The sequence below is a fragment of the Passer domesticus genome, chromosome 3, assembly GCF_036417665.1.
Source record: "Passer domesticus isolate bPasDom1 chromosome 3, bPasDom1.hap1, whole genome shotgun sequence".
Classification (NCBI taxonomy): domain Eukaryota; kingdom Metazoa; phylum Chordata; class Aves; order Passeriformes; family Passeridae; genus Passer; species Passer domesticus.
The window spans coordinates 89,168,490-89,194,192 of NC_087476.1; the positions used below are offsets into that span (position 1 = coordinate 89,168,490).

The 25,703-nt window shown below is 37.2% G+C and overlaps 1 protein-coding gene and 1 long non-coding RNA gene across 7 annotated transcripts in view; one reads left to right on the plus strand and one right to left on the minus strand.

The window, feature by feature from the left end:
• The window catches only part of KCNK2 (potassium two pore domain channel subfamily K member 2), a 128,977-nt gene extending 104,683 nt beyond the window's left edge, over positions 1-24,294 (minus strand). Inside the window, exons 1-3 of one of the 6 annotated variants that reach the window (XM_064414223.1) lie at positions 24,077-24,294; positions 1,629-1,703; positions 792-973 (exon numbers count right to left, since the gene is read on the minus strand). In XM_064414223.1, the coding sequence (XP_064270293.1) occupies positions 792-825 (34 nt within the window). In that variant the 5' untranslated portion in view covers positions 826-973; positions 1,629-1,703; positions 24,077-24,294. Of the gene's footprint in view, positions 1-791; positions 974-1,628; positions 1,704-3,954; positions 4,239-6,773; positions 6,896-13,932; positions 14,037-20,283; positions 20,301-24,076 lie in introns of those variants that run through there. The other 5 variants (XM_064414227.1, XM_064414225.1, XM_064414224.1 and 2 more) reach the window with 5 other exon arrangements.
• Positions 1-24,455, plus strand: part of LOC135297070 (uncharacterized) — a 52,550-nt gene extending 28,095 nt beyond the window's left edge. The window contains exon 3 of the long non-coding RNA XR_010359094.1: positions 24,318-24,455. This is a non-coding gene — a long non-coding RNA (uncharacterized LOC135297070). The remainder of the gene's footprint in view (positions 1-24,317) is intronic.
• The last annotated feature ends 1,248 nt before the right edge of the window (positions 24,456-25,703 follow it).

Genomic DNA, 25,703 nt, shown 5'->3' on the forward strand with positions numbered 1-25,703 from the left:
TTCTAGTTCACCACCTGAAGATGGCTCAACATCTACTCAACAATTACTGAGATGAAATTGGGTGTAGGGAAGTAGCCAAAAACATGCTAAAATTCTTCCATTTGAAACCCTTAAAATCAGGGAAGAAAAAACAGACAAAGACAGAGAAGAGACAAAGAACTGAAATATAAAAAAAATTATATATATATATATATATATATATACCACGACGTGAAAACAAGAAAAGTCAAAGGGATTACATGAAGGCCAAGAATATGTACCAAAGCTTGACCAATTAATCCACACTGAAATGTTGAAATTGAAGGACAGAGTTGAACAAACACACCAAAAGAGACTTACTGTCATTCAATAATGAAACGGGAAAATCCTGAAAATTTGAAATAGAGTGACTACAACTAAGGGTACTGAGATGAAATGTTGTGAAGTGAGAAGGACCAAAACTTGACAAAATTATTTCCATTGAAATCACTAAAATCTGGGAAAGAACGGAAACAACAAGGCAGACGTGAAACAGAGGAATTGAAATTTCAAAAAAAGATAAACTGGAAAAGCTAATGTGACCTGAAGTGCAGGAATATGCACCAAAGCTTGCCCAATTGATCCCGAAACTTTTCCTTTCAGGAAAGGGATTGAAATCTTGAAATCAGAGGAAATAGTTGAACAAACACTTCAAAAAGAATATATGGTCATTAAAAATGAAAGTGAAGAATCCAGAAAATCTGTAATGGAGACTGATTAAAACCATTAAAGCTTAACTAAACAATGTATTTGTCTTTAGTAGCAGTACTTACAGTAAAAGTTATGTCTTGCTTGTGGGTTCCTCATTTGGTGATGCAATATTCTGGAGTCACCATGCTTTTGTTCTAAGATAAAGCATTTTCTTTATTGCTGTGTTTAAGAAGTCTTCTAAACAAGTCATCTCTTCATAACATATTCTCTTTTGAAGCACAGTTATTTTATCTCTCTGTATTTCCTGTCCAAAAGAATAAATGTACAAATAAAGGTAAAGTGGAAAGTCAGTAATTAAGACACATGGCATTTCTATAATGTTGTACATTTTCATAGTACTTTACAGATTGTCACTGATACAAGATGTTAGGAAGGGCCTACAGACCTGAACCAAAATTACTTGGGTCTCTTAAACAATTGAATAATTGTACCTGAAATGCTCCAGAAGGTTTAAAAAAACATACCTTCTTTAAATTAATAAATGAAAACTAGCATTCCCAATAATTCTTCCTTTCTTAAGCATCATTCACATGAACTACATGAAGCATGCAGACTAATTCTTGCTAAAGGTCCCCAGGATGCCAGGTGTGCCCCCAAGTAGAAAATTTGTCCCATTGTTCATAGAAGGAAGATGTGCATTGCTACAATTCCTTTTCTTATTTATGATTTTCCTAAGGAGCAGTCACAAAATAGGCTGTTAAGCAACTTTTCTCAACTGTATCAATAGTTGATCCGGACGCTGATGAGGACTTAGTGGTTTTAAGGAGGGAATAACAATCTTTAGAATCTGGTTTTCTTTTTCTAAGTTTTTTTGAAATTTGCCTTCCCATGTGCTGCAATATTATGAATACGTCAGAGACACATTTTGAAAAAGGATCCTGATTCTTTTAGGTCCTTACCTTCAGTTGTCCCCAGACTTGCCAAGTTCAGATGTCATTAATTTGAGTCATATTTCTCATATTTTCATTGAATTCCTGAAAAGAAAATAATGTGTTGCAAGTATTCCATATTCTAGAAAATCACATCACAGTATAATTGCCACTACAGTCACGTAACAAAGCAGACAAAGAATCATATTTTAGGTAAATTGGAAATATGGCAGTCATATAGCCTTATTCTTAAGTGTCTGACATATAATTTTAAATACTTGAAGATGTCATGAGGGATTAAGAGAATGACTGTAACCATCTTTCCCTCTCCCTCTTATTCTATATAATCCATTTGTAAATATATTCAGGCACAAACAAAGGAATACCTTCATCAGCAAAAGAAAGTCTAGCTTGACCTCTGGGATTTTAAATTGTAGCCAAATAACTACACATGCTTCATTTTCAAGCCACTATTTAATATCTAAGTCTTTTTGGCCAAGATGAACTCAAAATAATACAATCACAGAAAAACAGCACCTGTTTTTGAAGGCTGTGTCACAGAAAACTCATTCCCACTCCTATTCAGTGAAAAATGAACTTTCTCTCATGAATTTCACAAGTTGCTAACCTGGATCAAGACTCCAGAAACAGAACCACAAGTGACAGAATTAAAACATAGGGCTCTTGTACAGTCATATGATGTAATTTCTTAAGATTTTCATAGAACTTCTTAACAGGGAGAAGTACCACATGTGAGTCCTTGTGATAGATACTGCAATAGTTTCACATACCTAAATTTCACAACCTTCTACCAGGAGCTCTAATATTTCACTTAAAGCCCTGAAGTCAGGCAAATATTGTAGACCACCAGCGTTTTTATTTATTATCTTTGACTGTTAGTCTTTTTTTGCAGTTAAAAGTTGCAAGTATGAGTTGTAGTTGACAAAGACCAAACAAAACAGGAACACTGTAGTATTTTTAATTGGCTTTGAAACTTTGTTCTTACCAAGAGCCAGATAGCTATGGTGGAGATGGACATGCAAATTCAAGGAAAATCTGCCTTGCAGCAAGACTTATCTGTGTGTTGGTACTAATCATTAGTGTAATAACTTGAAATTAGAGAATACTTTCTACTTTTTCATATTTATAGTACAGGGTCCCAGCTATCCTGTAATTCTGATAGACAATGCTCCTCTGCTCCCATTTAATATGAAGTGATACAGAGCTTTTGAACCATCCTTCTGTCTCTCCGTGAAAATAAACCCAAGAACCAACCAAAATCAATACCACGGAAAACCAAGCCCCAGGAATTTTGGATAAAAAACAAATATAAAATTCTTAGAACTGCAAGAATGACCAAAGGTGGTCAAAGCAAGCCTGAAAACACAAATGATCACTAGACATTTTCCACATAGCATGTGTTTCTGCCCTAATTCTGTTTTATTGCTTGTCTTTTTTTTTCTACAGGTAAGCTCATTTTTCTGGTGTGCGTGTTCATGAAAATGATTTTAGATGATTGATTCTCTTTACTATTTTCAATCATTTGGTTGTTACAGAAGCACACAAATTGCCTGGTCTCATTTCTTTTAAATTGTGTAACTCAGTTCTGTTAGTAACCACTACAATTCTCTTTAAATATTGTGTGCCTGCTTGAGTACTGACAATAATTAGGAAAGTATGAATTGCAGTCACTTCATATGAGACAGTTAATGAAAATCTTCATGTGTAAATCCAGAGTAGGAGAAGAGTTAGACTCTGAATAAGAGACTAATTGACAAGTTTTCTTGGAATTCCTAAGGGCATGGGGTCTCTGCTGGGTTTTCCACTGAGAGTTGGGGCAGATGAAATTATCTTTTCTTGATTAAATAATGCAAGTCTCATTCATAGGCTAAGACGATGCAGCCATAACTCTGATATCAAGTCTCTTCATTCTCTTCAATTTTAGTAATTTTCATTTTCTAGAAACTGAAAAAATATTACAGCTAGTAATATAACATATATTTATTTCAATCTTGGAATTATTGTTTCCTCCCTTTCTTTTCCCTACTCTTTTCTCTCCAACCCTGCCGCCAAAAATATTTTTTCAGGATTTCTTTAGTCTCGTCTGTAGTATACGCTTAAATGAGCCAGAAGATCTTCACCTCAGAGAAAATTCAGCTTACAAAAAGCACAAAAATTAGTTTCACAAGTTTATCTGCTTTATGAAAAGATTTTGGTGCCTTTTTTTTGTATTTATTCTGTATTTTTTTTCTTGTGCTGATTGCAATTTACAGCTGTGAATATAGTCCCCCTAAAGTCCAAATTATGCATTTCAGTAGAGTGCAAGAATATTCTTAACCCCTCAAAATTGCTTTACCTATCTCTCTTTTTCCATCAAAAAGACCATGAATGAATTACAAGTTCCTCTTGGCAGAATTTCAGCATATGAAAACACATTCAGTTTTGAGTAGCATGCCACAACCATACACAATGCACACACACAGCAATCCAGGCCTTAGAGCACAACAGCAAAACACACCTAACTGTCACAGCACATGCCACAGTTGAGACAGCCGCAATACACAGAACATCATCATACAACTTCAGAAAGCACCAACCCATACAGAACAACATCACTTCAGAAGACTGCTAGCATCCACCCTTCTTGTTCTTTAGCCCAACCTTTTATACCCCTCATCATTCATGTATTGCACCTGTGTGCCCTCTGTTCCCTTTGGTGGTTGGTCAGTACACCTGGGCACTCCATGTCTCATTACCTTCAATGCTGTTCACCTGCTTCTCACAGCTGTAGTCCATTAGGGATGAAGCTCTGCCACAGCCCCACTCCCTATGACCACAAACGGTGTGCCTACACCCAGCCTTAGAATTGACCCCAGAACCATTTTCTCTAATGTACCAGAAAAATTTTTACTGTGCTGTATCAGCTAATAGAAGATAGAAATCATTCAAAGGTTCTGCCTTCTACCATGAGGTATAAACCTGTTGACGTATTGTAACAAATAAAACCAATTACTCAAATTGCCCTTCTCTGGACAAAGTAATAAAAGATTTTACTGCTGGCAAAGTTCAGCAAAGTTCAGATGCTTTCCTCACACCTAAGACATGGAAAACTACCAAAAAAAAAAAGACTTGAATGTCCCACAAGACTATTCCCACCAGTCAGTTACTAAAAGTACTAGGCTAAAGACACCTACTTCCTTCATCATCTGGAGTAACTGGCCTCAATGCCTAGTATCCGAGAAAATGGGCCAATTCCAAACATAGCCCAGGTTCAAAGCCACTGCACAGAGAACCTGAGCACACAGGAAAGCTGCTCCCTCAAAGTTTCATCCCATGGGCACACTTAGTCCTTGTCAAGGGCATGAAAACCCAATAATCAGACCTTAACATCTTCCTAAACATCAACATCTTCCTCTCTCTCTGGCACCTGAAGTTATGTCCTTATCCTCTTGACCAAAACCAGCTGAGTTTCAGGAATTGCAGGTGTTGATTTTAACCACACTCACAGTTTGTGTGACTCACATGCTGCCTTACAGTGAATCAGCTTTTAGTAAGCTGTTGTTTGCTACCTCTTAGCTTCTAGCTATTACTTCTCACATCTGCCACAATACCTGAAAATTGTCCCACAGGTAGGCTGTAAACCTGCTAACCCTTGAAATGAGCAAGGTTAGCACTTCAGCAAGCATGCCTAAATGAGAGTGAGTAAATAAACCAGGAGTGCACTCTTTTATTGAATCCGTCACTGTCTTTGTTGAAATGACAAATGCTTTCCTTATTTAAATAAAGACATCAGCTATATTGCCCTGTGAAAATACAACTTTCCTAAAAGTGGATTGTTTCATATATTCATAACAGATATGCTATTTATAGGGATAAACTGCACCACTGAAAGAGTGACATTATTATGTCATGAATAAAATATTCAAAGCAAGTATTTTTCTTATAAAATCTTATAAGATGAATTTAATTCCTTTAGATATCAATGACAAAGAGCACTTTGGAAAATTCCCACATAAAACTCTTTAGAGTTAGAAATGTTAACTAATTTTCTAAATAAAAAATTGGCCTCTCTTAAAGACATGTGGATGCTAAATAACCAGCCCTCTATTTACAGGTTCTCTAATAATGCTTCTGTATTCAATTTCATTTTACTGAGGCAATATTGACTGTATTCTACTGTAGAAATACAAATCCTTGGGCAAAATAAGGTACCTTGGCTGTGCCAGAACTGGAAGAATTAAGGCTAAAACTGCTTCTGAATAATTCTTCAGTCCCTCCTCAATTACACTGCAATTACAGAACAGTCATGCAATCCCTACAAAATTCTGATCTACTGAAACTGTTGGAGGATAAGGGTTTGAACCTATGCACCTTCAGTAGCAGCACAGGTAAAACTGTAGTCTTGGCACCATTGATTTCAGGTATAATTAAAGTATGTGCAATGATGATTTTGTTTTCATCTAAGGAATAAGAAACAGATCCACAGGAACCAAATTGTGAATTTTAGATGCAAAATCACACTTTTAAAGGCATAGACATCTATATGCACCTGTTGGCACAAAAAGTATTATTAAACAATAAGAACATTTTTTGTGTTTTCATATTACATATTATATTGACACGAAACCACAGATGCAGTTAAAGTAAAAGATGATGAACCCAAAACTAAAGAGAAATTTCTTTTCACTCAGTGTAATAATAATTTAAAAGATCCAAACGACTACAAGTATTTATGTTATTATTTTTTATGTAGAAGAATATCCAGAATTACGTGCTTGTCATGAAAGGTGCAGAAGAAATTAATATCATATTAACAAAATTTATCTTTCTTAATTTAAATATTTATGAATATTTAAGATTATAAATCATGCAAAAAGTCTACGAAAGACACAGGTCAAAGGAGGGATATGGAAAAAAACCACAAGAATGAATATGAGAAAATAGCACTAGAATACCATAACATAATCAGAAAGACTAAGAAGCAAAATGAGCAATGATTGATAGAAAAAAAAAGCAACCAAGGGGAGGTTCAATTAGTACTTCAAAATTCAGTGAAAAACAAAGGAAAATACAGACTCATTATTTCAAAAAGGAAAAAGGAAACAACAGATTACTCAGAAAGGTTGAAATCTAACGAAATAAGGAAGACTGTGCAATTAACATCATCCTACTCACCTTACTAAGCAGGAGTTCCCCCCCAAGAATAAGACACCCCATCTCTCCGCAGAAAAATCTATGTAACCGTGAGGTAAGTTAATTGCAGTCACCAGGTTGCTGTTAAATTAGTATTTATGCTTTGGCCATTAAAGTCTGGGAAGGAAAAATGAATTACTTCAGCCATTTTACATGAAACAGTGTGGCATGAGAATGTATTTGGCTTTTAGGGGAAAGGATAGGAGTATGACAACTTGTGTTTCTAAGAAAAGCACTCTCATCATGAATGATATTGCAGCAGCCTTAGATATAGCCTCTTAGACAACAGTTAGGGGAAGGAATGAGTGCTCATGAAAAGGCTGCCAATTTGGAGGAGAGAATGGAGTACAAAAACAGAAATTTGGGTAACCAACAATCAAATTCTGTCCTGTTTTAATCTGGCACAGCTTTCAACTATCTACCGCATTCTTTTTTCTTGTATGATCATCCTCCTCCAAAGAAGAGAGAAACAGCTTTTCCTTTAGCAGATGATCTCTTCATACATGCTCACAAACTCCCAATTTCAGCCCAGCCAAGGATGGATTTTGAAAGCTGGGTTCTGTTCCTGCTGGATGAACACAATCAGATGGATGCTGTCTGCAGCTAGATCTGCAGTAACTTGCTATGCCCAACAGATCTGTGGAGCCAGGATTAATTTGAAGACTGTGAGACTGTATCACTAGAAAGAGACAGCATAAATCCATACTCCTAGCATGAAAATGGAGTTATTTACTGTCACTTTTCAGAAACTGACTAAAACTTTGTTTCAATTATACAAGAGTACATTTCAGTTATAGAAAAAATGGGTGCTTTTGTATGTTTGAGGCAGATGGATGGCTGCTCTGTCTTAGAAAAACAGAGCTGCATGTTAGAAAAACAATACCCCATAAGATCATATTTAAATATTTATACATAAAATAGGTGATGCCAGACACTCAAACATTTCACACATGTCTATTGAATTCAATTAAGCTGTTGTGTTGGATGATGGCAATGTGACATTAGGAAATTGTAATGAGCCTTTCTGATGAGTCTGACTGCCATCCAAGTAGCATCTCTGGAGCAAGACTGGCTTCCTAAGTTGTTCACATCCCCACCACCCACTCAGACTGGTATAAGTCTCAAATCTACATTTCTATAGTAGAGAGATGAAAATTCTTACCCAAGAAACATCAACACACAAATGTGTTGAACCAAGAGCCTGTCTAATAGCTACATTTCCCTTTCAGTGCTGCTGGGCAGTATATTCCAGATGGTAGGGGTGCTGTGAATATCTCCCTTTGCCTTCATCTGAAGGAAGGCAAAAGCTCCCTGGTCCTTTGAAAAGGTCAGTATTAGTAATTCTCTGTGTAACAGCGTTAAGAAAATCCAAGCCTGCAGGTTGCCTATTATTAAATACAATAATTATATTAATGGACATCCATTACAGATGTACCTCATCCTTTCTAATGATTTCATAACCATGAGGAACAAAATGATTTCTATTTCCCGTGGAGTACATATGTCAGATTTAATGGTCTGAAAGATGAATAAGTACTGAGCTGCTAAATCCAAACTAGCATCCATGAAAATCAAAGTGTTCTCCATTGCACTGAAACAAACATTAGATATTTTCAGCTCATGATCTGAAACATAATATAATCTTCTGACCAGCAGGCAAAAGGAGAAAACATAAATATTTCCAGCCATTTTCAAACAAAGTATAGAGAATCACTGCTAAAAAGTGAATCAGTTTAAATCTGTACCCAAACTATTCCAAAGGACAAGGGACTCCAAAGTTGCTGTACACCATAACAAGAAACTGTATTGTTCTTGCATGGACTCATGGATATCTGGGTTCTATAAATAGATAGCTAAAAGCATACATTTCCTCCTGCAGCAATACAGGGAGATGCTGCTAACTGGTGTGCTTGGGGAAGGGAATTAACTCTTCACCAATTCACCAGGTGAGGGAAGAGTCATACCCAAAATGGATCCTGTTCCTTCTTCCTCCTGTAGTGTTAGTTCCACAGTCAAGAAAAAGTCTTACGGGGATACAGAGGTGTTCTCCCACTCCTCTGACAAATAAATTTACATTTCAAGACCAGCAACAATCATACTAGATGGGGAAAAAAAGAACAGGCTAGGGTAAATACAGGAGAGGACTCCATCTCTACTGAGTGGACTGTAGCAACTTGGAAAAGCAAGTCAAAGACAGGAACAGGAAAACTGCAGAAGCTTTCACATGTTTTGTTCCTCCCAAATCCTTTACAAGCTAAGGTAGGTTCAACTGTCCCAGGGAAAGCTGAGGAATAAGTCAATACGGCAATGTAAGCAACGAAACTCAATTTCCTTGTGACCACTTATAATCATGACAAGGAGCAGTTAACACAATTCCAGTCTTAGCCTCAGCCATTAACTTTTGCAACAGAAATAAATTCTCCTTCCCACATTGCTTGAAATCTTTGCAGCAGCTCTGTCACAACACAAGTAGCAAGAGAAAAACTGTTTGACAACCTTGTTTAGCCTATATCTTCCCCATGATGTGGGAATTATATCTCTCTGACCTTTCTTCTCACCAACCTGTCATTTTACATGTTGTTTCTGCATTTCATCTGAATGTTGCCAGTTACCATCACACATATCCCTAAATCCAGCTGAAGGCACTAAACGTGCCTTTTATCACACTAAACAGTGTGATGAAATGATACCAATTACATTAAAAATCCAAGCACCTAAAAGCATGAAAATTAATAATTTAGAACATCAATCTACTGCCCATGATATCACCACATTACGCCTATTTCAACATAACACCATTAACTGTCACACCTTCATTGTTTTAAAAATGTCTAATTTTGTTTTCTTGATGTCAGTAGCTAAAAGTGTTCACTGAAAAGAGTGGGTTCTGGGTGGATTGTACATAGAAACAGGGAAAAAAAAAGAAAAAAACATTACGTAGCTGTTAGAAATAAGTTGTATTAAGTACTGCATCTTGGTTTCTACTAATGGGGAATGAAAGACATGAAGTACATCAACTCAAACACATAATGCAGTGGAGGCCTAGCAGAACCAGAAGCCCAAAATACAATCAGATGCAGGATGGTAATTTAGTTCAGGCATAGGGCTGCTATAGAACAACTTTTCCAGCAAAGACATTCTAAACTTGCAAATTACTATCCCCAACCTTACATCTCAGCATTTTCCACCAAGTTTATATTGCATCTATGAAGTCAGGATGTGCTTTTGGAAGGGGGAATGAATCATCTGTTATTATTTTACACCAGGTCATTCAAATTAAACCTCTTTAATGCATGAATGTCATATTTCAATCATGCCAACCTGAAATTTTCTGCATAAAACTTATAAAAGGAGTTTGAATAAGCATTTGTACAAATATCTACAATTCAACAATTGCAGTTTCTCTTTTTTTGAACCAATAAGCTCTGTAGAGCCAAACATGGAAAACACATTCCAAAACTGTGTTCACAACTCTGAATTTCACATTCTCACATGCAGAAACTGGGACCTAATCTGAAACCAGACTCTTTTACAAGTCCATGGGAGCTGTGCCATTCACTTCACTCATGTTAGAACATCACCTATGTTCCCATTTAACTCAGAGACTAAAACATCAGGGCTGAATTTTGCAGGTTTGCTCTTGCACAACATTTTTCATTTGTTGCTGTTTAAGCAGAACTCCTTGTAGTACCTGAGAGACTGCTCATGTTATTTGAACCATTATCCTAAAGGGAGACAAGAACAGCTTTCAAAGGATTCAGGTAGTATCTAGAAAAATACATGAGAGATGAAACCTGAAGATGAATTTCACAAGCTGAAAGAGAATAGATCATACTGAATTATTCATCCAGCTCCAAACATTGATTAAATCTATAGCTGGTGGCTGAGGGCTCAAGCCAACACAGATTTACAACTGAACAAAATTTAGTACCAGAAATAGTTCCATCAGTAGTGTTACAGAGCAAGCTGCAGTTTCTCCTTCTCTCATTTTTGAGATACACCCAGTTAAGATCTTATTATCATGCTTATATAAGAGAGGGGGAGAAGAGGACTTACATTTTTCTAACTTGGAGTTCAAAGACAATAGATGCATCTTTGCTTTATAAAAAGAGACTCTTCTATAACATTATTTTGTTGTGACAACACAAGTATATAAGTTCAGGCAGTATGTGGAACTGGCTTAAAAACAATGTTAGCTATTGATTAAGGAAAATGGATAATTAGTTTACATTCTTGAAGCTGTGACAGGAACAGACAAGTTACTTTCTGTCTTTAAACTGGCAACATCTGGTGAGTTGCTATTTACAGGAATAAAGTATTAGGTCATGGCCATTGTAGAAAGCAGAATATCTGACCTGATCAGTCAACAGTCAAAAAATATTCAGAAAGTCATATGTCCCTACATCCTCTAAAACTCATAGAAATATGAGTGTTGCAGAAGGAGGCTTGATAAAATCAGACTACTCTCATGGTCTGCTCCAAATGCACAAGGCAGACCACTGCTGGTGTACCAAGCAGAAATTCAATCATATCAGATGGTTCTCAAGATGTACAACTTGTTGTTTGTGTTCTGCCTATGGAGACTTTTGTTGAGGGAAGCCAAGTACTGATGAAATGCTATGGCTTTGCAGGCTCCCTTTTTCCTGATGACTATTTATTCTGAAGTTTAATCTGTCAAACTGGAGGAGTAGGAGGCAGCAGAGTGCCCTACAAAGTGCCATGATTTCTGTACCAGTGGAGTGCATGCATATATGTAATTCATACTGAAATTACATTTGTCATCCACATTTTCCTGTGTTGTTCCGGGCACAAAAGTAAACAAAAATAAGTCAGTTTTGTTTTGATTTTTTCAAGAGAGTTATTAGAAAATGTCAGAGTTGACTTGTGCATAATGCTTTCAAAGGATTCTCTCAGTCAGTTCTCCTCCTATTTAATTTGGTTTTCTATTGGCAGAATTATATTTGCTTGAATGGAATCGCTCTTGATCTAGTCAAGTGAGAACGAAACAATTTAATTCCATTGTCTTTTCCAAATCAGCATTGTTGTGATACTCCCAGTTCTTTCAACACATCTAGGATCAAAAATACCATGGTAAAAAAGCTGGTCTTCTTTAATCTGCTCTATCTTGATCAAATTCCAAGCTTCATGTCATTTTTGTTGCTAATATTACCTCATTTCAAAATAAGTCTTTGTACATTTTTTCAGCTCAAAACTTTCCTTAATATAATTGCTATAATTGTACTTTAACTAGAGCACTTGAATGGTTGAGAAAAACATCTTATTAAATCTATAATAAAGTAGGGACGGAACAATTATATGCTGGAAGGGGAAAAAAACCACCAGCAACTGTACATGACAAAGGTTGCAAAGTACCTTGACGATCTGAGTGTGGCTCTCTGATTGATGAACAGCAGTAGATATGCATGAAAGAGTGTGGGTGCCTTGAGCGTGTCTCTGCCTTCAGAGAAGCCAGGGAAAAGGAAAAACAAAGTGCTTTGCAGAAACCCACTCTCTTGCTGGGACTGATATGCATACAAAATAAAAAATATGCATTAAACATGAGTGAGTGGAATGCAGCTTAAAGTATATGTCCTCATATATACTCGGTTTCAGCATGTTCATCCAAATTAATCTCCTGTGCTATTTCTTTGCAGCCATTTAACACAGAAAAAATGTGGCTTGCTCTTAACTTGTGCTCTGACATGAAGCAAACCAGTGACAATAACTGTGAAAAACTAGGAGATCCAGTCCCTTAATCACCTGAGAAGTATCAGGTGAAAGGGTATCCAGTCACTCTGCCAGAACTGAGCAGGAAATTCACCACAAACAGCAGAAAATGTGCAGTGCCCATGGCAGAAGGCACAAACCACCTATCTGCAACTCTGTGGCATTGCTGAGGGAAATAATCCACCTTTTCCTAGACACCATGGAACAGACAGACATCAATCCCACACAACTTCAGCTGCCACAAATGTGGTAAAAATTTAATAAGAATTCAGCAGGAAAGGAGAGGTTTCAGAATCTGCAGAACATAAGAACCACAGTAAAACACTTCTTCTCTCTATTTGTAATATCTCTATACACCAGTGTCTAAATTGGAAAACACTTCAAAAGAGCATTTCCCACTAGCAGCATTAGTATCTGCACTTTCTGGAAGAGTAGCCCAGTCTTTGCAGCTGGTGTTTTTTTAAGGGCTGCATGGCAAATATGAACACAAATTTTGACCAGCAGAAGAAGGGGATATGAAAAACAACAACAGAGAAATTTTTACAGTTCAGGGAAATAAAATATTACATAATTATGGAGGGGGGTGGGGTGGCACAGTTTTGTTTGTTTGTTTGTCTTGGTAACAAGTAAAATCAGATGATAGCAAATTTATATTTTAACTATTTTGTGCTAAACTTTTAAATAAAGTACCCACTGAATTTTTACCTACATTCTGCTGTTTCATAGAAATCACATCACAATTAAATTCTTCTGTAGAGAACTTAATTTTACCCTCTGTTTTAGTAATAATTCTCCAAGTTTTCTCTCCTGCAAAAAATTCCTAGAAAGAATCATAAGTTTCAGCAACACATAATTGGGTAATTACAACTATGGGTCATACTCATTACATGATGCATTAATGACAGAAGTCCACTTACTGGAAAACAAAATTCACTGGACAAAAATCCACCTTTGTGTTGGTAAAGAAATAATTACATCCAGTGTCTGTAGCTAAATCAATACTAATCCTTACTACTATATTACAATGAAATGTCTACAAGTGATTCCTGTGTCTTAAAATGTAAACTTTATGGTGACACAAGGAAATGGAGGATAAGTTTTCACAACTGTTATATGTCAGCAATTCAAGACCTATTTTTGTCAGTTTTTAAATCAATATCTTCCCACTACTGTGTCCTTCTGAATTTATAGATAAATCCCTGTGAAAAACAACCTACGTTGAATATTTTTTCTTTAGGATTTGCTCATTTGCAAAGCTGTATAGAAGATTCCTTTCCTTTTTAGCCCAGGCTATTTCAGTGTTTTATTTTTATCTGACCCAAATATCCCAAAGCCTAAAAGTAGCTGTTTTTATCAATGCACAGTCATTAAGAAGCATCACACAAAAATAAACAACACTTCTGTTGCATCCTACCTTAAAACTCAAGAGACAAAGCAACTTTTAGACCATCACAATTTGGCAGACAACTCTTGTTCTCATGCATTCTGCAGTCCTTAGTTCTTTCAGTATGACCTGGAAGATGTTCCCACAGGAAATTATCCTGGAGCAAGTCAATTGTCATCTAAAGACTTACACCTGGAATGTCACCCTTTTGTGCATGGACACAGCTCAAGGAGATCAGCAAGTTATAGTGCAGTCCTACTATCCAAGAAGCTCTTCCTCCTGCAGGGAGATCTAAGGTATCTTGACTTGGGAATTTAGAAATCTAGAAACTGATTAAAATTCTGGAATATTCTGATAACAGCTGCTTTAAGCAGAAGTTACCAGATGGTAATATTTGTGTGGGTACCACGTCATCTGGCAAGGAACAAGCTAATGATGCACAAAGTTCTTTCATGCACAGCCTTCAAGCAGTAAACTTAAAGTGATATGGGGCCATACAAGGACTTATCTACACTGCTTTGTAATTCTGCATGACACAAACAATTTTTTACCAATACAAGTGCACAGGTAAGGAGTCACAAAGTTATTTGGCACGTAATGGTTGTCTGTATTCAAAAGAGCATCATTCCTCAAAATGGCTAATAGTTGTGAATATCTATGGAGATTTGCAGGAAGCTATAGAACATATTTTATATATATGCAGTTGGGATGGTGGGTGTTTGGAACATAAAAATCCAGCAGTCACATGGAGATTAAAGCACAGGCCTCTTTCAGTCACATTTTGGAAATGGAACACAATGACAGCCTAAAACCCCAAAACCAACTGAGCCTGTCAAGTTTAAGGCAAACCACTGGAAAACTCAGGAAATACTACTTATATGGGAATATCTTCAACACAGACAAGACTAGAGCTGTTCCCTGCAAAGAACAACTTTGTATTTCAAGGCAGCTGGTTTCAGAGCTATCTGCTCCATGTATATGTATAAGAGGCTCTGATTCAACTCCTTTGATATGAATTACATGATTGATAACAGAAAAATGACAGAAAGAGTAAGCGGGTTTCTTGCACTGGTCTTGCAAGGACGTGTGAAGACTCTGAAGGCTCAAAGCATCAATTTCCTGGGGTTTTTTATTTATTGAAGAAATCCATGGAGCATTGTTCATGCAGAAGGAAAAGTATCAATATCTATTTAACCATGTGCTATTTCAAGAAATACACAGTTGTGGTCTGCATTTCAATTCTTACTACAGAGTTCACACATCCTATTTGCAACCAAACCAGCTATGGAAAATGCAAAACTAAAAATAAGCCTTCACACACACCTTGATTTCAATCTTTCATTCAATCCTTGAGTACTTGCACTAAAAAAATGAGAACCTTTTTAAAGTATATACTTTCACAGATCAAGGCTCAGTTGGAATCTCTCTGAAAATCATGTTGAACAGGTAGCCTGCTGATTTAAATTGCAGTGTTGAAACCTTTACAAAAGAACACAAAATAATACTGAGTGATTAGTTCAACATTCTTGTGTGCTTGAAAGCTCTGAATCTGGGAATTTTGTTTGTTTCACTGAAAAAATGTAGCTGGCTTGCTCTGAAATAAATAATTTATTTCTCAGAAAATACATTTTTCAAAAAAGGTGAGAAGTCTTCTGACAGATAAACAAACCTTGACCAAGGTCAGATAAATTATGTTCATTAATATATACCTTTATAAAGCACAAATATGTTTTTCATTACTATTTCTATTTCTCTTAGGTAAGACTCCCTTAGGTATGCATATGCTGCACAATCAAATGTTTAAAATAAACTAGAGTGAAATGCACTGTAGATGGTCTAAGTCTGTTACTGGTCTGTGGCTCTGGTGGTTATCCTTTGTTCCTCTATCTTGATACTTAGGACTTCTGAGAAAGTAATTAGAGTATAATTTTTGTCCTTAGAAATTTAAGACAGAATAATCACATCAAATCATATAAAATTGTTTGTGTATTTTCTTATTTGTTCTGCTGGACGATTTCTCCAGGACAACTATTATATTCAATATCCTCAGTATATTAGCATCCTGCAGTAATGTATTTAGGTTGGGCATGTTTATTATATTTATTAACCAAAGGACAAAAATAACAGAATGAGATGTAATAGAACACATACATCTTCTGTGCAGTTAGCAAGCAATGTATTTAATTGTTTCTCATTCATAATTGTTGATTTAACTGGAAGTCAACAACAGATTCTAAATTCAATACAATTTACTTAGTACAGACCAAATTCTTTTCCAGCGGTTTGAGCAGCCCTGAACTTTCAAGTACTACTGTAGCCCTCTAAGTTTCTGAGGCAACAGTGAGGAATTCCCACTAAAATGTATCTGGATGTCTGCACTGGGAAGAGAGACATATCCTGCATAGCCCTGTGTCCATCAGCAAGGCTATGGTCACATAACATCCTGCCTACCTGTTGTGTGGGTCTCTTGCACATTAAGAAACCTGGACAATGTTCTCTCTTCATTCTTCCAAGAGCTGAGGTTTGAGAGAAACTCTTGTGTGAGAGTGTAAAGCCAAAATCCAACGGTGCTGTTTGGAATGAGCTGGGGCGTAGACAAGAGTGAGCAAGATCTACAAATCACACAAAATGCCAATGGCACAAGGCCAGGGGCTCAGGACCAGGCTACAAGCACCTGAGGCCACCGCTGCTGTTCCCCCACTCCTGAAATGAAGCCATCAGGTCAAGGACATGGAAGAGTGGCATACAGCATTGCTTATTCCCATATACAGAGGGGAACTGGTACAACTTCCAATAACCTTCATATCCACCCAGAATAATGAGGCAGTCAGCTCAGCACCTCAGCATGAGTATACACACAGAACAGATTACTAGAACAGCATAAACAAAAATCATCTCACTTGGCAGATCCTCACAGATTTATCACACCATTTATCTCACAGACTTATCTGTCATCATTTTACCAGGTCTTACTTCATCAACACTTCTACTTTCCCCAGAGCTGGGTCTTAACTTAAAATTTCACATGCAGCTCTAAATTACCCTAAATTTTCAGATTAAGAGATAGGCCAGAAATTTTAAGTTTATTTTCCCATAGCCAGGAAATTATTCTACAAAACAATAGTTCACTCCAGTCCAAATAGAGTAAGTGGGCACACTCTTGATTCTTCTGCCTGCAATTGTACAATTATGCTTTTCTTATGCTGTTTATTTGTCATGATTTCACTTTGATCACATCTATACACCAAGGTACTCAGCTGACAGAACCACTGGCTTTCTTTCTGAATAGTGGATAATGAGCAATGAAAATAGAGAAAATCTGCATCTGACATAATGCTGGAATTCAGATACTTGATAAAATATCTCAAATGCTAAAGGGTCTTATGGCTTAAGTAGCTGTTTTGCCTCCTGAAGCATCACAGGACTAAAAGTGCTACATGGAGCTGGAGTTGGAGACAACACAAAGAGTCATTTAGAACAGGCATTGCAGCCTTCAAATAAAATGTGGATGAAAACTGTAGAAACTCTGGAAGTGATTCTATTGTCATTAAAACAAATTGCAAAATTGTTGCAAAGGAGAGGGAGCAGGAGCCAGCTGACAGGTTGTTAAATACTAAGCCCTATTTAAAAGTATGTAATTTCTTCAATACTTAGTCTTCAATGCAATTTGTCATACACAATCTGTTTAACCTTCATAGTATAAAAATTGTGTCTATATTTTGAAAATACAGTAACTACAGTGGAATTAGCGATGCTCCAGAAAAAGTAGGGTAACTGTGCCTCAGGAGCTACCTCATTCTTTCTGGCTATGAGTAAGTGTCAGTATCAGGATTTAAAAACAGAATTTCTTGGCTTTTCTTCTCAGGACAATATCCAAAACGCTGTGTCACTTTCTATGCTGCATGAAAACAGACTTAAAATAACACCAGCATTACTATGTATATCCCTCAATTTTAAAAACATTTCATGTAAGTCTATCCAAGCTCAACAAAAATAACCCATGGTCTGAATCCGAACCCAACAAGTATAGAACTCCCCAAGGTCACACCCTCACTAGCTTTTTTACACCTGCACAACACTGCCTGCAAAAATAGTTACCCTATAAGATAACTTCTGGAGAAATTTCTACTTTTGCAGATCCATTGTTGTTAGGATACAACAATATCAAAGCCATATAAGGCTTGCCAACTGTTTGATCATCTCTTTACACCCTGTGGGCAGAAAACAAGTACAATTAATACAGCTCAATCCCTTAAATCAAAAGTGCAGAGATCCAAGAATTTAATATTTTTTTTCTGATAGTGATTCTGTCTTTAACCCACAGCACTGCAGCATGAATTGAATATAGAGTAGACATAATGCCCTAGTAAATATTCTAGATTAACATTTCAATTACTTTTACTACCTTTGTAACAAAGACAAAATTAATAAAATCATTGCAGGATTACATAGTTACTGTCTAATGTTTCCAGTCTTATTATGATTTGTTCAAATCCATTACATGCACTTACATATGGCAAGTGAAACTTGTCTTTGTTCAAAACTAACATATTGCAACAGGGAGCACTTCCAGTGATGCACAGGTCCTAACAAAACCATCAACTGAGTAGAACAGAGACAGTTTGGTCCTAAAAGACATTTAACAAATGGGATTTTCATGTCAATCTGGGCCTGCCATTTTTAAATGATACCTCCTAACCCTCTGCAAGAATGGGCAAGGGCAAATGGTGTTGGATGCTTCCTAGGTTTTTTTGACATGTGTGTCTTCAGGAGAACATAACCATGCCAATCATATTTCTTCTAGCATACTAAAATAAAAACATGATCCTCATTGAGTGTATAAAGATATTCACAGGGTCTTTTATTTTACTTATCTCTGCTATCAAGTACAAACTCAACTTCAGCCTGAAGCTGCTATGACTAATTTAGACAATGATAAGTCTTCTTTAGACTCCTTTTTAATGCTCTCTTTACACCAGTAAGCTGTGTTTAAACATGTCTTTCAAGTTGGTATATTCCATGTATTGTTTAAAAGCTGTGAGTCTAATAATTTTGTCCACTTCAAGATCCTTTTATAGCTTCCTGTATAGGTAGGCAGGATTTAGCACAAAGGAGAGTCCAACTCCAAATATAGATGGTTGTATTTAGCACAGTGTTTGTTACCACATTAATTTCCTGCATTCTTGTTCCAACATGAATATAATTTCCCAGTGCAGAGAAACCTCAGTTGTAGACAGCTTACAGAGATCAGCCTCAGGCCATGAGTACTCTGGAAGAGAAAAGTTATCTTTCCTTGGAGACACGTGCCATTTCTGGAATGAAGGCTGATTTGTCAGCATAGAAATAAGGATGTCAAGTATACTTCTTGGAGCAGGCATACCTGAAATTTTTCCAGGGATAGTATTTTCCCTGATACCAGTACTGGAATTATATATTTTCAGAAGCAAGGGAATGAGGAGTGACTACACTTTGCAAAATGATCAATTCTTCTCCTTCCTACTGTCACCAAACATTTCCAGACCCTTTCCCCTGCTCTTGTCAGGCTGATCACTCTCTTTATCCACCTATTTAAGCCCGTGAGCAAGGAATGAATGTTTTATTACTGTCATAAAGGAATGGTTACAAAGGGAGTAGAGAAGTGAACACAAATGCAGGAAAGAAGGTATGTAGATAGGTTTGGGCTTGGTTCCCTATCTACACAATAGTCCATAAAGATTAATGGCACTGCAGCATTTCATAGCACATATTACCTTGCATACAGTTAAATCATTTTTTTGATTTGGAAACTTAACATTCAGCAAGAATGCTGGCTGGCAGTACACAGCAGCTCCTCCATCCAAGGAAGAATTCACATCTCCAAGAAGGACATATTCCTTCTGCTGTCAGTGAGCCATTTTCTACTTTGTGCCAAAGTGTCTGCAGAAGTCTGCCAGTCAAGACAAAACACATAGACTAAAAAACTTGGCCATGCCATTCCTCACAGACTGCTACAGACCCAAGAGCATGCCAGACAGCATCTGTGGAGGATACAGGAGGAAAGGTGACCTCCAGTTCACCAGCGGGTGTGAACAGATAATAGAGATGTACTGATTCTGCTATTCTGGGCACGTCTCACCCCAACACCAACACTCACACACATCCATGCGAAACATTGCTGAAAAGCCCAACACAATGTGGTGCATTCCATCCTTTGCAAATTCATTCAGAACACTCCAAGAATGATGCCTATCCACCCTGCTCATACAGCCTCCTATGTGGGACTGTCCCTGTCTCACACTGCCATTACTACAGTTCCAGCCTGTCCTCAGCCCTCCTGCTTTTCTCAGCCCCTGTGCAGACATCTCTGCATCATTGCAATTGCCCCAAGGCAGCCGTTCTTACCTTCACATCTTGCACCAGGGTCCTCACCAGCAGCAGCTGACATAGATCCTGTGACTCATGGTCACAAGCCTATGTATATCCTATATAGTGCTGGTTAGGTTGGGAAGAAGCTTTGGTTGGAAACAGAGGAGCGAAGAGACAAAGATGGATGCACCATTCATCTCTCAAGTAGGACTGGAGGTACATGTTGCTGCAACAGATTTACAAGTAGACCAACACTTTTTTTTCAATTTGTTTTCAGTGCTCAGAGTTATTTTTGGCCAAGAATGCTATTCTTTGAGTATCTGAGCTCCTCTGGAGGCTTCTTCTTCCTGTGAACCGTGGACTGGTTCACTGAGCAGCCTCCAAGTCCTGTGTGGTAAGCTATCAGTTCCAAGAAGAATGAGTCAAGTGTTTGCCCACATGAAATTCATTCCCTGTTATTTTAGGAAGAAGCAGAGAGGCTCATAACTCATTCTCATCATTGCTGGGAAGCAGTCACCAGGTCTCTTGCACAATGCATTGAACTGTGCTTTCATAGTGATTTAGGCAATATAATGTTACAGCCAAGGTAACACATGACATGGCAATGCTGTGGAATGTGCCCTTGTAACAAATATTAAATATTTCAGCAGATATCCCTGCATTTCAACAAGGATCATCCATCTACATTCAGATTGAGATCTGTTGAAAATATTATAAAACAGATTCATCTAATTATTTTTAAATTTGTTAATGAAATAATTGCATTACTAACAACCACAGTAATAATTTTAATTCTTACTAATACCATGAATTAAAGCTCATGCATGTCCATCAGCATTTATATTGTTTTTCCTTTGAATGTCAAGGGCTTGGAATCACTGGATCATAAGTTTTATTTTGGAAAAATTAAGCTCAGTCTGCAAACTTATATTTGGTCTTGCTTTTTTTTAAAAACAGACTGAATCTGTGTTCATCTTTCCTTTCACTGTGCAGATGCATCTTCTGCAGTAAACAGAGAAAAGCAATACTCAGCAGAATCTCAGGTGAAGATATTAACTCCTCCACTCCAAGCCAAACTTGACATATGGCCTCAAAATACTCTCCTTTATCAGACTGAACATTTCTATCTTGAGTGTCACTCCAGACAGAGAATTCCTGCAGTGCTCCATATGGCTCATGGATGTGTTAATCCAGGCTGAGCAACTTCATCACTGTAATGCCTAATTAGCTCCATGACTTTAGGACCTGTAGAATCAACGATCCTACGAAGTGGTAGGTATTGAATGGTGTACCCACAAACAGGCTTAGAGAATAGACTTCTTGCACCATTCCCAAATCCTGACTTCTCTTATGGTGCTGAATTTGGCTGTGTATCTTCTTATGAAGGCTTAAGGCACAGTGTCTGCTCTGTAGGTGTTTGATGAACCAGTAAGGAGCACAGAATAAAATGCCATGCAAAACCAGAGCGGCAAATGGTCACTGTAGCTGACATTGAGGTTAAATTTACTTCTAAATCTTCTCTGTCAACAAGTTATTTAAGGCTTGACTTTATATTTTTATCCTTCCTGTTGGTTTGAGTTTCTGGATCATTACAGCAGATTAATGATAAATGTACTAGTAAGATAGACTTCCTCCCAGTGGTAGGAAACATGTATTTTAGAAACTTGTTCCTCTACCAGTTTATTTCAGTGAGAATTAAGGTTTCCAAGAAACAAATCAGGCTATTTATATATTAGATGAGAAATAGTGAGGATAGATTTTACTTTTTAAATTTCAGCAAAACCAAAAGTAACTTGTAACTGTGCCATTAAGATATAGTCTGGAGAAAAATTAGCAGATGTGAGTACATTTCTAAGTACCCATCAGTTTAGCTTGGTGATGAGTGAAAATGCAGGTTTTTTTACATTCCATATAAAAAAAAAATATGCTGGAATAATCTCAGCAGCATCTCAATTCTGCACTCGTTATGGTGTGCTTGCATTTGCAATATGCACAGTCTCCACTGATGTTCACAGGGTAATGTAAGTATTGACAGTTGGTAATTTCTCTAAAGAAGTAAGACCTGTACTTTAGGGAGCCAATTAAGAGAATGGTCTCCTCCCTGAGTGATAATTGTATATGGCAACTACAATCAATAAATACTTTTCAATTCTAATAATTTGAATCTCACATTGACTCAAACCTGACCCTTTGCTAATGTGACCACTTCGCAATGAGAGAGAGGTATGTTGGTTAAATTCATATGACTTCAGCTTCCTGGAAAGAAGATAATTAGAATAATAAAGCCACAGACAACTGCACAGAAAACTCAAAAAATATCACAGTTCACCCAGCTTTTAACAGTATCCACTGAAAGAAACACAGAGAGAAAGAAAGCAGAGAACCAAAGCCATTAATTCATATGAAAATCCCAAAACCATTAATTCTTATGAAAATCCCAGATGGATTAAAATTTCTGAAGATTGGAATTATACAGTTATGTCTGATAGTTATGGTTCTTAAAATTACGTTCTAAAGCCTCTAAGGAGTTCTCTGCAGCACCACTACATTTGAAGTCTTAGATGGCTTGATGGCTTTTTTTACTCCAGGATTGTTCTCCATGTTTGGATTTGCCCTATCCACTGAGATGGTGACTAACAAATGTAGTAAGACAGATAGAAAAACTCTTTAAACCTCTTTTGGGGATTCAGCAAGAGGGAGACCGGCATAGATTGGTTTACAATTTAAAATGGAATGACATCACACTTTTGCCTTCCTTGACAATTCTTTTGGATATACAACCTGCAAGTAGGGAAAAATTCTGTGGTGTTGATCTGCTTGTGCTTTTAAGATAGAACATGGGGGGAGAGGAAAGCAGATAGGAGGGAAGGAGGGAGGGAAGGACAGAGGGAGAAAGGGCAAGCTGGTTAATGTTTTTCTTTCAGCTTGTTTTCTATGAGTCACACCACTAAGTATTTGCATTAGCAGGTCTCCTGCTGCTGCTACATCGTTCAGCTGTTTGTTTAGTTGCTGTGCCTCTTGAAAAGTCCAGCAACACTGAATTTTTGTACATCCTTTTTGAACTTTATTAATGAATTAAATCTTTAAGAAACAAAATGTTCCTATCACTGTTCTACCTGCAGAAGTAGCAGTCCCTACAGTCTCAGTCCTCTTACTCACTCAAATAAAAGGTTACAGAACCAGACCAATATTTATTATTACTTTGTTTTGTGTTGTCTCCTGACCAAATTGTATCAGAAAAACTGAAAATAACAACATAACTGGCATGTCACAATAATCAAGTTTAAAGTTCAAAGCTTCTTATTCCCACTTGTGAATTAAAAGAAAAAAGTTGCTTAATCATAATTTTTGCAAACCCAGACACTGAGTATAACTTGACCGAATCACTTTGAAAGAGTTGTATTTCTTTCTTTAGGTATGAGACAAACATTGTCCAGAAACATCAAATCAGAAGTTATATAAAGTAAGACTAAGATTGCCTTATTCTTGCAAAATTGGGTCTTCAAAAAAATCTTGTTACTGACTTTAACAAAAGTAAGGCTGTGAGAAAAACTCTATCATGGTCAGCATGAAGAGAAGCTGCTAAGTCTAATTAAAAAAAAAGGAAGAACTGCAGAGAGCTTATTTTCTCTTTATGACAATAAACAGCAATTTGCTGCTTGATGATCTTTCTCTCTTGCTTATTCCCCAGCATCTGAATTTCTTTAATAGTTTGCTTTCAGCTAGCCTTTTTTTTTTCCTTTTCAAGAGTGCCAGCATAAGATATGCTAATTGAATACAAGCCACAGACCTGCCTACATGAAAAGGCAATAAAAGCATGCAAACATACCTGCTCACAGAGTAAGGTAGCTCAGACAAGAGATTCAATCTATAACAGGGACCGGGTCTCAAGAGGAGAGCTTGTAAAGGAAGCTCTTCAAAACAGCTCTGTATCTTCTACATAAGATGTTTGTTTTGGTTTTCCCCCTCTTTAATCAAAACAATGACTGGTGGGAGAAAAACAGGTGTTTTAAGCTTTGTCTTGGTTGTAAAAGAAACAGCACATTAAGAGAAACTTTTCTTCGTTGCAGGTGTGTGATCTACGCAACTTTCTCTTGGTCCGACCCCAAACGGCGAGTGTGGATAAATGGTATCTTCTTACTTATGACATCTGTTCCCTGTGTGAATTCAGACATGCGTGTCCTGACTTCAATAACAAAAATGCTTTTTTTCTCGCTACTTGTTATTCTTGCTACACCAACATAACTGAGAGAGTATGAGCTATAGCTCTTGTCTATCTTCAACAGAACTATGGGATAATTAAAGGACTACTCAGTTATTTCTATGCAAATGAACTGCCTAGGTGAAATTTAAAACATAGCTTGCTCTTTAGAACATTTCTCACTCATAGTGATCTACTAGAAGACAAGAAGTTAGCATACAAAAATGTTTAGTTGCCCAATTTAATTAATCTGGAGACTTCTATGTAGAGAGTCTGTCTTCCACTTGCCACGTGGGCATATTTTTTGAAGTGACTGAAAACATTGAGCAATTCTTTGAAGCTGGAAGTTTAACCTCCCTGCTGTACAATTACTGCTTCATTCTAGGTCCATTATTGCCCTATATGCCACTTGGGCGGAAGATGGCTTTCAGAGAGGGGACTTCTAGGACGACTCTGGAAGAGAAGGTCACTCTCTATATAAAAAATGGCAAGGCACTGCAACAATTTATGTACTATAGCTTATACTCTTTTCTGGAGCATAGTATTGATGTTTAAACCTCTTTAGGTATACACAAGGAGCACCAATGATCAGTATGCTCTACTCAGAGTGCCCTTCCTCATCTCTTATTCTACAGTGGGTGAAACACGTGGGCTAAAGCACAGCTGCTCCTCTGCAGCGGCTCATGCACAATAAGTAAGAGTGTACTATAACTGCCTGTTAATTAAAATACTCCTTCAGCTGAAGTGCTAAAATACTATCTGGGCTCTGAAAATGCATGATTTTATCCCTGCTAACAATCCCATGAAGAATTTGCTTCAAATTTACATGAGCCTATGCTTTTTTTTTTGGTATGAAGTTTTTGCCTAATTGTATGACCTGTATTCTTCCCCTGAGGTTTCTTCAGCTCCAGCTCTGCACTGCCACACAGCTTCTCAACAGCTTGGGGATGCATGATCTGACAGGGAGTGGACGCAGAGTTCTGAATAAACACATTTTTTAAAAACTGCAGGAACTATCAGGGTAGTGCTGACATGTGGTCTAATTTATCCTCTGGTCACTTAATGCGGATAATGGAGGCCAGTGATAGAGAGTGTGTGCCCTGGGCTATACGCTGGTTCATTACACACACGTGGCTCCCTTTAAGTTTAATGTGGATTTAACGTACCAAGGAAAGAGAGGACATACCCTTCAGGGTGAGTGCACGCTCTCAAAACAGCTAATGAACTCCCACAATAATGCCTGCTCCTAAGATAG